This window comes from Pyrus communis, chromosome 4 (genome assembly GCF_963583255.1).
Source record: "Pyrus communis chromosome 4, drPyrComm1.1, whole genome shotgun sequence".
NCBI classification, from domain to species: domain Eukaryota; kingdom Viridiplantae; phylum Streptophyta; class Magnoliopsida; order Rosales; family Rosaceae; genus Pyrus; species Pyrus communis.
This window is the reverse complement of record NC_084806.1, coordinates 998,373-1,010,821: the sequence shown is the minus strand read 5'-3', so window position 1 is coordinate 1,010,821 and position 12,449 is coordinate 998,373. Positions and strand designations below refer to the sequence as shown.

At 40.8% G+C, this 12,449-nt stretch overlaps 4 protein-coding genes and 1 non-coding gene across 6 annotated transcripts; 1 reads left to right on the top strand and 4 right to left on the bottom strand.

Moving 5' to 3' along the window:
• Nucleotides 1-5: 5 nt before the first annotated feature.
• Nucleotides 6-78, bottom strand: TRNAK-CUU (transfer RNA lysine (anticodon CUU)). Its single transcript has one exon. It is a non-coding gene; the product is annotated as a tRNA-Lys (tRNA).
• A 216-nt stretch (nt 79-294) lies between these two features.
• LOC137731197 (alpha carbonic anhydrase 8-like) lies at nt 295-789 on the top strand. The gene has a single exon (XM_068470297.1). It carries the CDS (start codon nt 295-297, stop codon nt 787-789), a length of 495 nt encoding a protein of 164 aa, XP_068326398.1.
• Nucleotides 790-1,417: 628 nt separating this feature from the next.
• LOC137731446 (vacuolar fusion protein CCZ1 homolog B-like) lies at nt 1,418-5,367 on the bottom strand. Of its 2 annotated transcripts, XM_068470551.1 has the most exons (10): nt 4,958-5,367; nt 4,781-4,874; nt 4,471-4,654; nt 4,333-4,371; nt 4,119-4,228; nt 3,642-3,737; nt 3,022-3,477; nt 2,703-2,858; nt 1,782-2,011; nt 1,418-1,648 (listed from the first exon to the last, which is right to left on the bottom strand). In XM_068470551.1, exons 1-10 carry the CDS (start codon nt 5,146-5,148, stop codon nt 1,618-1,620), a joined length of 1,587 nt encoding a protein of 528 aa, XP_068326652.1. In that variant the 5' UTR covers nt 5,149-5,367; the 3' UTR covers nt 1,418-1,617. The 2 variants fall into 2 exon arrangements, with proteins under 2 accessions (XP_068326652.1, XP_068326654.1); XM_068470553.1 differs by lacking the exon at nt 4,333-4,371.
• A 2,094-nt stretch (nt 5,368-7,461) lies between these two features.
• Nucleotides 7,462-9,577, bottom strand: LOC137731193 (binding partner of ACD11 1-like). Its single transcript, XM_068470295.1, has 6 exons — nt 9,572-9,577; nt 9,081-9,167; nt 8,710-8,813; nt 8,556-8,631; nt 8,362-8,451; nt 7,462-8,195 (listed from the first exon to the last, which is right to left on the bottom strand). The coding sequence occupies exons 1-6, from the start codon at nt 9,575-9,577 to the stop codon at nt 7,611-7,613; spliced, it is 948 nt and encodes a 315-aa protein (XP_068326396.1). The 3' UTR covers nt 7,462-7,610.
• A 651-nt stretch (nt 9,578-10,228) lies between these two features.
• LOC137732526 (protein RGF1 INDUCIBLE TRANSCRIPTION FACTOR 1-like) lies at nt 10,229-12,409 on the bottom strand. The gene is made up of 4 exons (XM_068471847.1): nt 12,203-12,409; nt 11,313-11,579; nt 10,949-11,107; nt 10,229-10,843 (listed from the first exon to the last, which is right to left on the bottom strand). The coding sequence occupies exons 1-4, from the start codon at nt 12,203-12,205 to the stop codon at nt 10,589-10,591; spliced, it is 684 nt and encodes a 227-aa protein (XP_068327948.1). The 5' UTR covers nt 12,206-12,409; the 3' UTR covers nt 10,229-10,588.
• Between the last annotated feature and the right edge of the window lie 40 nt (nt 12,410-12,449).

Here is a 12,449-nt window from a genome sequence, read left to right as displayed (position 1 = left end):
CAAGTCGCCCACCGTGGGGCTCGAACCCACGACCACAAGGTTAAGAGCCTTGCGCTCTACCAACTGAGCTAGACGGGCTTGTATAAATGGTCAGCGGTCATTATGTTAATTATCTGTTACACCAGCAAAGCATTATCCAAATCCCCTCGTTTTGGCGCCTAACGGGGGCTCTATCATCGTCAACCCTCGATGGTTGATTCGTCGGCCTTATATATACGTTAGATATTCAGGTGGTAGAGAGAAACAGAGACTTCCTTCCCTCCCTTGCAAATCAATACATTGTCCAGATAATCAATGGCGGACTGCACTGGAGAAAGGGAAAAAGAAGGGTACTCAGTGGAGGAGACGGCGGCTGTGAGGAATCGGTTGTCCGGGCTCCGCCTCGACAGCAGCAGCTTCAAGTCTTCCTCCGCTGCTGATCCCAAGAATCCCGTGAAAACATTGAAGAGGCGGTCGCCCACCCAATCTCCACCATTATCCCAACCCAACCCCAAGAAAGAGAAGCTCTCTCACCCTCCTCATCCTCCTTCTCCTCTTCTCCGCCGCTGCATTTCCGATACCTTCTGTTTCAACCCAACTCCTCCGCCTCCCCAGTCTCATCCGGAACCTACGGTCACGGTTACACCACCGCTTGCCCCACCAACCGGTAATGCCTCCGCTGCCGCCTCTGCCTCAACCATTAATCCGAAGCCCAAACTCCACCGCTCCGTATCCGTTCCCAATCCTCGCTCACCGAAAACCGTCTCCGGCAGTGACGAGGACGACAATACGGCGGTTCTTAGAGATTGACAGAGGCTTGCGAGCCTAAAGAACCGGGTCAGAGAGATGAGCTTGATGAAGTTGAAGATCCCGATGACGAAAATGAACACCACCACCATCAAGAACAAGATGAAGCACGTCACCCACTGATCAGGATGTTAAACACAACACTAACTCCGTCTGTCAGCTCTGGGGTACCTATTGGTGTTCTTAATTTCTTTCGTTCGTCTCCGGAGACAACCGCAACTACAGGCTTGTGTAGATTCTGATGGAGGCAACTGCTTCTACAAAAAGCACTTCTTATTCTTGGCTTTCCCTTTTTGTACCATTTTTTCTTTCATTTTTACTGTCCATGTAGGAAAACTTTTGCTCATGAACGTTTTTTCTACTAACATGTTGAAATTTCAATTGAAAATAAAATGAAAGTGCTTTTTCAGGAAGCGCTGCTATTACCCGAACCCGAACATTTTAAAAGAAATTTACGTCGTACATAGTCATAAACGTTTTTATGTTGCCGAAAAGCGCTTCAGGCCTTCCAGAAGCTCCCAAGGGGGCATCGCAACTCTTCCCCAACGTTAAAAGGCACGATCATAGAGAATGGACGGATAGCAAACCAAACAACACTTGCAAATACACATCGGAAAAATACATGACAACGTAATTTCACACGATATTTATTTTCTCCTTGCAAGCGTGATGTCACGGAAATTTACAGTGCTGAGGTCCAACGGTTGGTTCGTCGTGAGGTGCACAGAGCCAGGAGGAAATAACACAATACTGAGCAATGAGAGCATGTAGGGCGGACCTCTCATTTCGTCGTACCATCTTAGTATATATCTCAAAAACAAGAAATTTACTCTAATTCAACGAGAAAGCTCCATTGCAGTACCTGCACAACTCAACGAAAATAACGAATCAGTACATATGCTCTAGCGCATTGTTATCACGAGTGATCCAAGAAAAAGAAAATCTGAAATTCATGTATTGCAACTAGTTGCAGCATTGAAGGAAATGTGCGGTACCTGTTGCTGAACTTCTCAACAGCATCGGAGGCATAAAGAAGTGTTTCGTTGGCTTTCTCTAGAACCATATAAAGCTCCTTCCCTCTTGTAACCCGAGCGATAACCCAAGCATTGTTTTTCGCCCTGATGCTAATTTCCAATTCTTTCTCGTGACCAGCATTATCCAATTTCGCTCTACTTTTGTCCAAATCAACTTCTTCTCTGACCTTATTTAAGGCAAGTAAGGAACCCTGCCACAGACAAGAAAAATGGGCAACTTGGAATCAATAGATAGGAGCAATAAATCAGAATAAATTTGATGAGATCTAGACGACTAAGACTAAGGCCAACTCCAACTGAAAAGGCTAAACGTAGCTCCGTCCAGAATTATAGCCCTACAATTTTATTTATTTTTTAAATAAATAGTGTCTGGCCATAGTCATATGCCATATCCAACCGAAGGGGCTAAACATAGCCCCCTCAATAATTTATTGGTTTTAAGTTTATACTATAAATTTATTAGTTAATTTAATTAAACAACTGTTGGATTTTTTTAAATCTAGCCATTGAATTTGAATCAATTATTGCAATTGAGGAGCTTAGCCCAAAAATAGGGCTAAGAAGGGGGCTACATTTGGTTTGGCTAGCTTGATGCCTTTTTTGCCAAATAATGACCTGGTGGGCTATATAGAATTATAGCCTAGCCATCTGTTGAAGATGAGTTTTTGGGCAAATCAGGCCATTTTTTGGCTTTTAGACCTTTAACCCTCTCCATTGGAGATGACCTAAGTTCTCGCCCATAATTTATTAGCTGCGGCTAGGGATTACAATGATACAATTTTTGATGCAGTGAACAAGGTGAAGATCCTTAACCAAACGGCTACCTTTTAGCAGGAACTGTGCAGAAGAAGAGAGCAAGCCAACTGTGGCGGGATACTTTACCTTGGTAAGGGTTGTGACTTTTCCTGGTGGAGAAGCCCTGGATACATTTCTGTCTCCATCTGCTAGTAAATACCGATATCCACTAACATGATAAGCATTCTCACCACCCCATCCTTTTGATAATTTCTCTTCAACTTTCAACAGCTTTAGGGATACCTGGTAAACAAGAACATAAATTAAAAATATGTCACTTCATCTTTCTTGACCTCTATTGATTTAGGTAATGATTTTCACATGACAATGCCATGACAAGTTTAAATGTAGAGAAGCTGTTTGATAACATAAGCATCACAGTTAATAGCAGAGATAGAAAGCTCACATTTTCAAGAACTTGCTGCTTCACTGCAGAAACACCTTGATCACCATTTAGTACCGAAGAAACAGGAAGAAGAAAAATTAAGGTAAGGCTCTTATGCTGATGGGCACACAGATACATTCTCTCATCTGTTGGATGGAGCAAAACTGTTGGGGTGGCAGACGTTCCAGTACTAGTGTCTGCACCCCAAATATCACTGACAAGAAAACCGTCCTTTCCTTTGGACCACTTATCTGGCTGCAAGGGCCGTACGACTCGAGAACTGTTATCTCCAGCAGGAGAGTTGCCAAGTGAGCCATGCAAGTGTTCTGGAACAGAACCAGGACGGGCCAAGCTAGAACTTGAGGAGACATGCGATGTAGCTCCCTTGCGTAAATAGGACCAGGAACTTACTCCAGAGGATAAAGCACGGGGAGTCAGCCTTAAAACAGCATATGCAAAGAGGTTTACGGTATCATCCTAACAAAAATAGGATAACAAAATTCACGGAAGTTAGCATTTCCCAAACAAATTTCAAAAAGTAGACTTTATCTCAGTTCTTAAGGTTCTCTTGAACTTGAAGGCTAAAACACAATGGCATATGAAATGATTAAAAAACCAACAATGTTAAGATCAAATCATACAGGAGAAAGTGTTGTGGACACCAAGAGGTCCTGAAACAAGATTAGTGAGTGACATGGCATGTTCCCAGCACACGATTCAAGTACCCTGACAAGCGACTGCAAAGACAAATGAAACCGTTAAAAAATACATGGAAACAAATATACCATATTGCATTAACAACTAAAAACACAAATTAGGAGGTTTGGGTAGAATTTAGAAGTCAGGTTGGAATAAGCCCTTACACGCACAAAGATGTAGAGTTTTGAACAATACCAATTGGCTAAAAGGAAGATAATAGGACTGTTAGTGGAAATAGATAAGTTCCTAATGGTAATGACTAATGAAGCACTGGATTAAAAGTTAAGGCCGACGAATCTACAGTATAATTCAGAAATTGAATAAGATGAAAATTACAGCATAACCGTTCTGGCCAGAATGTGAAAAAGCCTGAAGTATTCCAGAAACATATAATTTTAAATATATTCTGAAAACAAAACCTGAACTTCGATTGCCGCTTCCCGCCCTACAGTAAGCATCTGTACAGTTCCACGCTCCTTTAAAGAGTCACGGAATGAGGGTAGCAGCAGTTTCTTCCCAACCAGAAAATCTGCCGCAGAGAGTAAAACCACACATATGAGATACAGCAACTTCAGCATTACTCAGGAACAAAATTCCAATTGAGAGGGCACGATACAGCAACTTCAGTATTACCCCAGCAGCACTCATCGAATGGAGACCGCTTTAGAAATGCTGGCAATTAGTGACTTTACAATGAAATTCTAACCCCAAAGACAAAATAAAACTGGACTTTAGTGCAAGTAGTAGGCACGCAACTGTATGATAACTTACCACCGAGATAGTCCATGACGAAATGGTACAGATGGGAACGAGTGAGTCCCCCACCGGGGTCCTTATCAAGCAACGCTCTTATCGATCCATGAAACATCACGAAAAGCGAATGTACTTCCTTGAGAACCTTTCTCAATGCATCACTTCTCCAAATTGGTTCGAACTCCTTGTTTTTCTCCACTACCTACCACAATGTAGAGCAATGATTCTAATCTAATCTAAACCGTGGGAAAAGGAGAGGGGGGGAGGGGTCGAACTTAACTGAAGAATAATCGAAATTATAAATGGAATTGAAGAAACGAGAGCTCACCATGACCATCCAGATATCGGGTTCCGCCTCGTGAAAGACATGGGAATGCCTCTCTGCTTCAATGGCCTCGCAAGCAGCCTCAGGAGAGAAGATTCTGCACAAAACACACCCAAATTCTTCTAATTAAAAACTAAAACCCCAAAAATAGAATGAAATTGCAACAAAAAAAGAAGAAACCTTGTAAATGTGATGAGTCCTTCACTGAGCCCGATCACAGAGAACTGGGCGGAGAAGGGCAAATCAGCTGGAAAGAAGAAGAGTATCTTGTCCAACTCCTGCCCTTCGTTCTGACCCCTCCTCAAATCGAATATGCACAATTGCACCCCTTCTGGAGCGGTAGCCGTAGTAGTGGCCGACGACAGGCCCATACTTTCCTCTTCCAAATTTAATGGCGGAATCAAATAGTTGGATTACAAATTGAAAACCCTAATTTCGTTATCTGCCGAATTCAAACGACGACAGGTAAATGCGAGTTTGGAATTCCCTTAATTTGCCAAAGGTTGACGACGATATCTACATGTCACAGCGAAACTTCGGGTAGATGTTAGGGATTTAATCTTGATTTTGGTACCAAATTATAATTTTATTAGACAGAGATCGTTTTTTCTGGTTTGTTCAGAGTTTGAACGGTTGGTAACAGGGTGGGAGAATTTCACCAATTACTGGGCCTGGGCCTTTGGTATAAATTAGCGGTGAAGTGGGCGGCCCATGTACCACATCAAACCCACATTGACGTAAATGAGGCGCGCATTGCAAGTACAAAACAGCCGTCACACCAACTCTCTGCAAATTCACAAATTCTAATTTCAAACTTAATTAAAAAAATTATAAAAATAAATTGTAGCAATGAATTTTAAATTTTAATCAAATTAGAGTAATGGTTCCTCAATTAAAAATTTATTATTATTAGTTCCTCAAGTCATTAAAATGTGTAGTTATGATCATTTTCATCAACTTCGTCAAAATTTTGTCAAAATGAGTTATGATGGAATGACCATTGCTATAATTGTATTAAAGTTGAGGGAATATTTCTCCAATTGCGTTAAAGTCGAGAGACTAATATTAATAGATTTTTATTTGAATGACCATTGCTTCAATTGAGTTAAAAGTTGAGGTACATTGCTGCCATTTACTCTTGAAAAATGAAGTGCAAATCTATCCGTGCGCTGCAGAACCTCGAAACGACGCGGTTCCTGGAGGCGAAGAAGGAGCTCCGTGTTGTGCCTTGGCCCGTTCGTTAGTGCGGAACCGAGATTCAGATTACAACCTCACCAAAATCACACACAGTTGAACAAAATAAAATACAAGAAATAAAGACACTGAGAAATTTACGAGGTTCGACAAAAACCTGCCTACGTCCTCGGAGAGATATTGCTCTTCATTATGAGAAAAACAGTACAAGTTACACATGAGTTAAATCGACATAATCCAATCCCATATCCCTTGTACACCCACTCACAGAATTTTCCCAAGAGCCTCACTCTACCCCAAGAGTTCTTTCACAAGAGATCTTTCACTCTAGCTCTCTTGATTTCTCTCACCCGTGCCCATGGTAGAGCCAAATGCTCTCACCATCTCTTTGGATGCTTTTCCACTCTTTCTCATTTTTTCCTTGCTCTCTACTACTCTCCTTTTTAAACCGAAATGAGCCCTCACGGGTGTTTAAGACACCAAAACTTTTTCCTTTTACTTTTCCCTTTTTTCTTCCCCAAAACAAGGAAATGTGTTCCAACTTTCTTTCTTTAGCCGAAAGTTATTTTGGACATTTGTCCACTTGGCCACAAACTCCAACACTCCGGTCAGTGCTCCGTCACCAGGGGCGACCTCACATCTCCCCGGTTATGTACTCGTCTCTCAACAATGCTCGCAACGCTTGTCAACCAGGCTTCTTTAGAAGGTAATCATGATGCGTCCCCGTCAACGAGTAATGGAGCGATGGGGTTCTGTTATCGTGAAGAACAAATCCAGTTCTCAATTTCTCATCGACGCAATCTCATAGTTTTGCAGACTCATGTGAGGAAAGAAGGCGATGATCTACGCGAATGCATAGAGGAATGGATGAATTATGATATCATAAAATTCAGTTTGTTATCATCGCGTGTCTTGTTGCATTTTCATTTCTCCAATTTGCTACATTTGACAGAGCCTATAGTGGTTGTTAAAGTACGTATGTTCTAAAGTCCGATCAACTTCTTTGCAAGGTATTCCCCTGTCCACTTAAACAATGGCTGCACTGTGTGCAGCCACAGTGCAGCCTTGTTGGAGAAGGACCGGTTCTTTCTGGTGAAAACATTAGGCATTGGTGTCTTCTTAAGAGTTCAGACTTCTTTCCTTCTAGGTGACAAGCTCATTGGCTTGCATTCAGACTTGTTTCCTTCCAGGTGATAAGCTCATTCGATTGTACGGACTCGAACCGTGGCTCTGATACCATGTTAGATTTTTAGATCGTCAGCCCTGCCCACTCTAACGACACCGATACTGTTCCCAACTTTACAATCTGCCCAATCCGTTAGGTGTGGCTCTAACGACACCGACACTATCCCCAACTTTACCACCTGCTCAATCTGTTAGGTGTGTGATTTTACCATAAAATACCTCGGTATTAGTTAAAGTATGGTAATTCTTTGAACCCACCGATGTGGGACATTTAACATTCCTGAATTCGTATTAAAAGGCAGAACTTTGAAGAATTATCATATTTACGGCTATTACATTCCTAGCGAATAAGGCTGTGCAGTATAGAATCCATGTATGCAATAATGCAACAGAATCCTTGTATGAAGCCATATGATACAGAGAAACCGAAAAATGATTCATTTGTGCACATCGGTCATTTAACACCGGGCTTTGTATCATCAGGAGAACTGACTGGAGCAACTGGAGGCTCCGGGGCAGAAGATTCGTCAAGATGGGTTTGTGCAAAGTCAGTGATGACCTCTGTCCTCTGCCTGTGCATGATCTCCATTTTTTCCTCCTCGGTCCTCTCCACCTTCTCCTTGGCCATCATGCCCACATCCTCAGCCACCTTTGCAACTGCGCTGAGTGCGTTAGAAACCCATGAGGCCCCGGTCAATACATAAGGGTTGCTCATGATAGAAGATCCCGCACTGCTTGCCTTCTGCTCGGCAACAGCAAAGGCAGACTTTGTCTTTTCAGATACCATGAACTTTTGATCCATCTCTCTCACCTTTTCGCTGACAACAGCTCTTCCAGCACCTAGCTTCTCCATCAGCCCCATCCTTTCGTTAATTGAAACGACTGTGGCAGAGACCTTTGACGTCAACTTATGCCTCTCGTCAAACTCTTTCGCCTTGTTAATCGCATCCTTTCCTAAGATGTATCCCTTGGCAAGCATAGCGCTGGCCACATCTTCTGCCTTCTTTACAGCAGAACTAGCAGCAGCTGGCTTTTTCTCCTTCAAAGGTGAATACATTATAGTAAGAAACGCCACTCATTTGAAGCGCGCGCACACACATGACAAGTTTTAGGCACATCAAATCTTGCCTCCAAGTTTATGTTCCGCAAGATTAAATGGTTGAAAGATAAATAACACATAAATGGATGCATGCCATGGTATTTACCGGGCTTGATGGGAGCGGAATAGCTTCAGGAGGCAGCTTGTAATCCTTGGCAGTTGTAATGGTGACAGGAAGATCTGCTATGGTGGCTCCCTGAATTAAAAGAAAAACAACACCCCTAGTAGTAAAAAAACGCCTTCTGCATTAGGCTCGGCTAACATCTAGGCAAACAAGCAAAGCATCGAAAGGGAACTTACCGACAAAAGAACTGCTGTATCTGCTCCTTGTGCTTCCTTGAAGGTAACGTAGGCAAGCTGTGTATTTTCAGTTTCCCTGCATGAACACAACACCGAAATCTTCAGAATCGCGAACGTACTAAATCTGTCACATACATAACTAAAAAATGTGTACCGTTGCATCTCAACATGTTGAATATCTCCGGAAAATGATAAGAATTCCTTGATATCCTTGTCGGAAATGGCTTGCGAGATGTTGCTTACTTTAACTGACTTTACCTGCATATGAAAACCAACCGAGTAAATATTTGTATGTTCAATTAGTCCAAAACAGAATGTAGTATTACGAAATTTAAATATGGAGCGGGAATTTGAAATCCGCTTTATAGGAGGAGTACATCCGCTCTAGCCAATATAATTGCAGAAACGTACACAAATGCATACTTATTTTGGTTACAAAATAAATTTAGCATATGATAGTATAAAAGGGGGAAACAACCACGAATTTCGCGATGAATGCTAATACAAAAAGTTGGGTTTTCTCACATTTGGGGCTATGTTCGTGGAGATTGGTGTGGGAGCTGTCGACTGGGGAGCTGCTTCAATCCCCTCATTTGCAGGTTCCGCCGGAATCTGTACAGAAAGTTCTGAATTAAATAATTTCAGGGGAGAATGGAAATTAATCGTTGGAATTGGAGGCAACAATTATTTCTAAACTTGATAAATATCTTGTTTTCCCGCATTTTCGCGGCAACAAAACAGATTAAAATAACGAGCACTTGCGTCAAACACCAAAAACAAAGAGATTCGTTCAATCAAACAACAACAACCAAACCTTATCTCACTAAATGAGATCGCGTGTATGAATTCTAGAAAACCACTGAATTCGGTTTTGCAACAAGTTTTTCGTTAGCTCCAAGCATTCATGTTCGTTCAATCAAAGATATGAAAATCATGAAAAACCAATGGATCTAATCCACCACAAAGAATGAATGCTACGAGCAATATTTTCAGGAAAATAAAAAGGAAAAACTCACCGACATTTGGGTATATTTTTGTTCGAGAATCGAGAGGGAATTGCACGTCCTTGTGTTGTAGTATTTTTGTTCCTGTTTTTCTCTTATTTTTATTTAATTTTTATTTTTAGGGTTAATTTCTATTTTTTGTTAATGGTGTTTTGATTTTGCTATCAGCGGGAAGTTCGGGAATCGCGATTGGGGTGTCCGATTTTGGGCGGTGAGTAGCCAACTCATTGTCAGTTGGAGCTCGTTACAATGAAGCGGGCTCCAACTCGCTGGTATATAAATATTTATTGAATATCACTTGTATATAAAACATAAAGATCTCTAGGATACGGTTGTTCGTGATCTTATGTTGATCTCGTTCAATGCGAGACATCCCTATTTCTCTGATTGTGATTGTTAGTAACTGACCTTCCAATTCAAAAGTTCTACAAAACCAATTTCGGATCGATATGGATTAATGATTATGGAGGCTAGAATCCAAAAGTGCTTTTCAACAAAAGCAGGTTTCAAAACAGCTTTCCACTTCAGCAAGTGGAAAAAATTACACTCATGTGATTGATTCTACTTTGATCCCACAAGCCTGGCAATTGCCAAGCAAACAAGACATGAGAAAAAGTTGGCGATCCATCATCCATGTGCAACATGCATACAATTACAATACGATCTGTGTAGCAAATCATTATCTTTCTGTCTGCCACAATCCATAACAAGACATAAAGTGAAGACTGTTGCCATAATGCACACGAATCCATCACAAACCTATCAATTTCAAAAAGATATTGACTTCTGAAGCGTCAATGTGACAGTTTGAATCAATAACATGATGTTACATGTTCAAAGTTTCTCACACAGCATCACGTGACTTTGCCAACGTTCTCGTTTCATCAACCTTACACTAATCTTGTTTTTTGAAAGATATATTTCATTTTCATAGCTCTGGTTTTGCGGATTTATTAATGCTTGGACATTAACCAATAATTTATAAGAGAAAAAAAAGGAAGCAAAAATATCATTGAACATGTTTAGGCATCAGCAGAGAGGAGCTCTGTGAGGAATGCCTTTCCTCTTGTGCAAAAGCCTCCTCGGCTTCAATGCTGAACACACCCAAGTATTCATCTCCTCAGATGACTCCGCTAACGAGATAGAGGACGACTCCATTTCGCTCATATTTGTTTCCGAATTGTAGTAGTTACCTTTTAGCGAAAATTCAGCATATTGGGGTACTGCAACGGTGATGAATTCGTGACTTTGGTGCTCTTTCGGCGTCACTGAAACTACCGATGCCTGAAATGTGAAACAAGCAAATGGTTCTTGATCCCTTACATGCAATGGAGTGTGAAATACCAAATTGAAGTCGAAAATCTGGTACTGACAGGCAACAACAATTACCTTGCACGCGATGGAGCAGTAGCGATTTGGCATGTCCTGTAGATATTTCCCACAAGCTTCACAGGAAGCACCGAACTTTGCTTTTGTTGATGGTTTGGCGTCTTTGGATTGAGGACGAGGATTTAGATGCACAGCTTTCTCTCCGTTGATTTTATATGTCTGTAAACATTAAGTTGTCATTGTTTGAGATACAGAACATTCAATTCAACAGTAACAAGTAATTACGACTGATGTTACGATTGAAAAGGCAGGCGAGCTTCGCGATGAACTTAACAGATGAAATCACACACGAATTTTCACCTACAATCATGAAATCCAATACAATTGCTGAGAGTTGTATAAGACAAAGGGTGGGGAAGCAAACCTGAATTTTAGAGCAGTCAAGATGCTTCTGAATTTCTTGAAGGCGAACGACATCATGATAAACGTATTTGCAGATCTGAAGCTTTGTGTGAAGGCAATGAGATGTCATACAATGCCTGCAGAGGAGGAGGCTGCAGTCTATGCAGAAGACATTCTTCTCGTTTTTTCGAAGATCTTGATGAACGCCGCAGGAACCGAAGAATTTGCTAAGCAAAAGGGTGTTAAGCCAATTATCTGTACTGTTTTTTATGCAAACCTTGCAGCCTACCTACAAAACCAACACATCCCCACTTCAAGACACCTTTCAACGAACATGTAGCAATCACAAATTCATCAAAACGTAATTAAAAAAAATAAAATAAAATATCGAGACTCAAAAATCATTCAATCAAATCCACAACCCAGAACCAAAGATCATAGATTTGATCAAAACTTTGATTGCTTAGCGTCAAACTCAAAAACTATTCAATAAAATTTCACAAATTCACAAAACCCGCAACCAAAGATCATAACTTTGATCAAAACTTTGATTGCTAAGCCTGCAAACTCAAGAACCATCAAATCAAATTTCACAAATTCTCAAAACCCGCAACCAGAGATCATAACTTTGATCAAAACGATGACTGTTTGTCCTTCAAACCCAAAAACTATTCAATCAAATTTCAAAAATTCACAATACCCGCAACCAAAGATCAAAACTTTGACTAAGACTTTGATTGTTTATCTTTCAAACTCAAAAACCATTCAATCAAATTCGTAAATTCACAAAATCACAACCAAATATCATAAAATTTGATCAATTTACATAAATTTTACCCAGTAACTTCAAACAATCAATTCGAAAATAACAATGATCATAGCAAAACTCATTGAAAGAACTCAAATTCTTACCATTTCTTCAATTTGTATGGACAGAAATTGAATTTTCTGGAATTGCAGGAGTCGATACTTGAAAAAGTGAGTGAGAAAAACATGAAAAATTTTGCAAAAATTGCAAACAAGTCCACCTCCACAAGGTTTGTGAGCAAGCAATTGAGAGAGGAGAAGTGAATGAGATTGAAGAATTCACAATGTTATAGGAAAGTAGAAATAAATGGGAACTCCCTTTATCCAAGCAGGCAGGCAAAGAGCTGTGTCC

Bases quoted from the DNA above. Each gene is read 5' to 3' on its own strand.
- LOC137732526 (XM_068471847.1), bottom strand. The intron at 11,108-11,312 runs GTTTGCTTCCCC...TAATGTTTACAG, and splicing joins TTGACTGCTCTAAAATTCAG to ACATATAAAATCAACGGAGA. The intron at 10,844-10,948 runs GTAATTGTTGTT...TTCACATTTCAG, and splicing joins ACTGCTCCATCGCGTGCAAG to GCATCGGTAGTTTCAGTGAC.
- LOC137731446 (XM_068470551.1), bottom strand. From the start codon at position 5,148: ATGGGCCTGTCGTCGGCCACTACTACGGCTACCGCTCCAGAAGGGGTG. The intron at 4,875-4,957 runs GTTTCTTCTTTT...TGTTTTGTGCAG, and splicing joins GGACTCATCACATTTACAAG to AATCTTCTCTCCTGAGGCTG. The intron at 2,012-2,702 runs GTAAAGTATCCC...TGTCTGTGGCAG, and splicing joins AAGTCACAACCCTTACCAAG to GGTTCCTTACTTGCCTTAAA.
- LOC137731193 (XM_068470295.1), bottom strand. The intron at 8,814-9,080 runs GTGAGAAAACCC...TTTCATATGCAG, and splicing joins CCACGAACATAGCCCCAAAT to GTAAAGTCAGTTAAAGTAAG. The intron at 8,632-8,709 runs GTACACATTTTT...GTGTTCATGCAG, and splicing joins CAACATGTTGAGATGCAACG to GGAAACTGAAAATACACAGC.
- LOC137731197 (XM_068470297.1), top strand. From the start codon at position 295: ATGGCGGACTGCACTGGAGAAAGGGAAAAAGAAGGGTACTCAGTGGAG.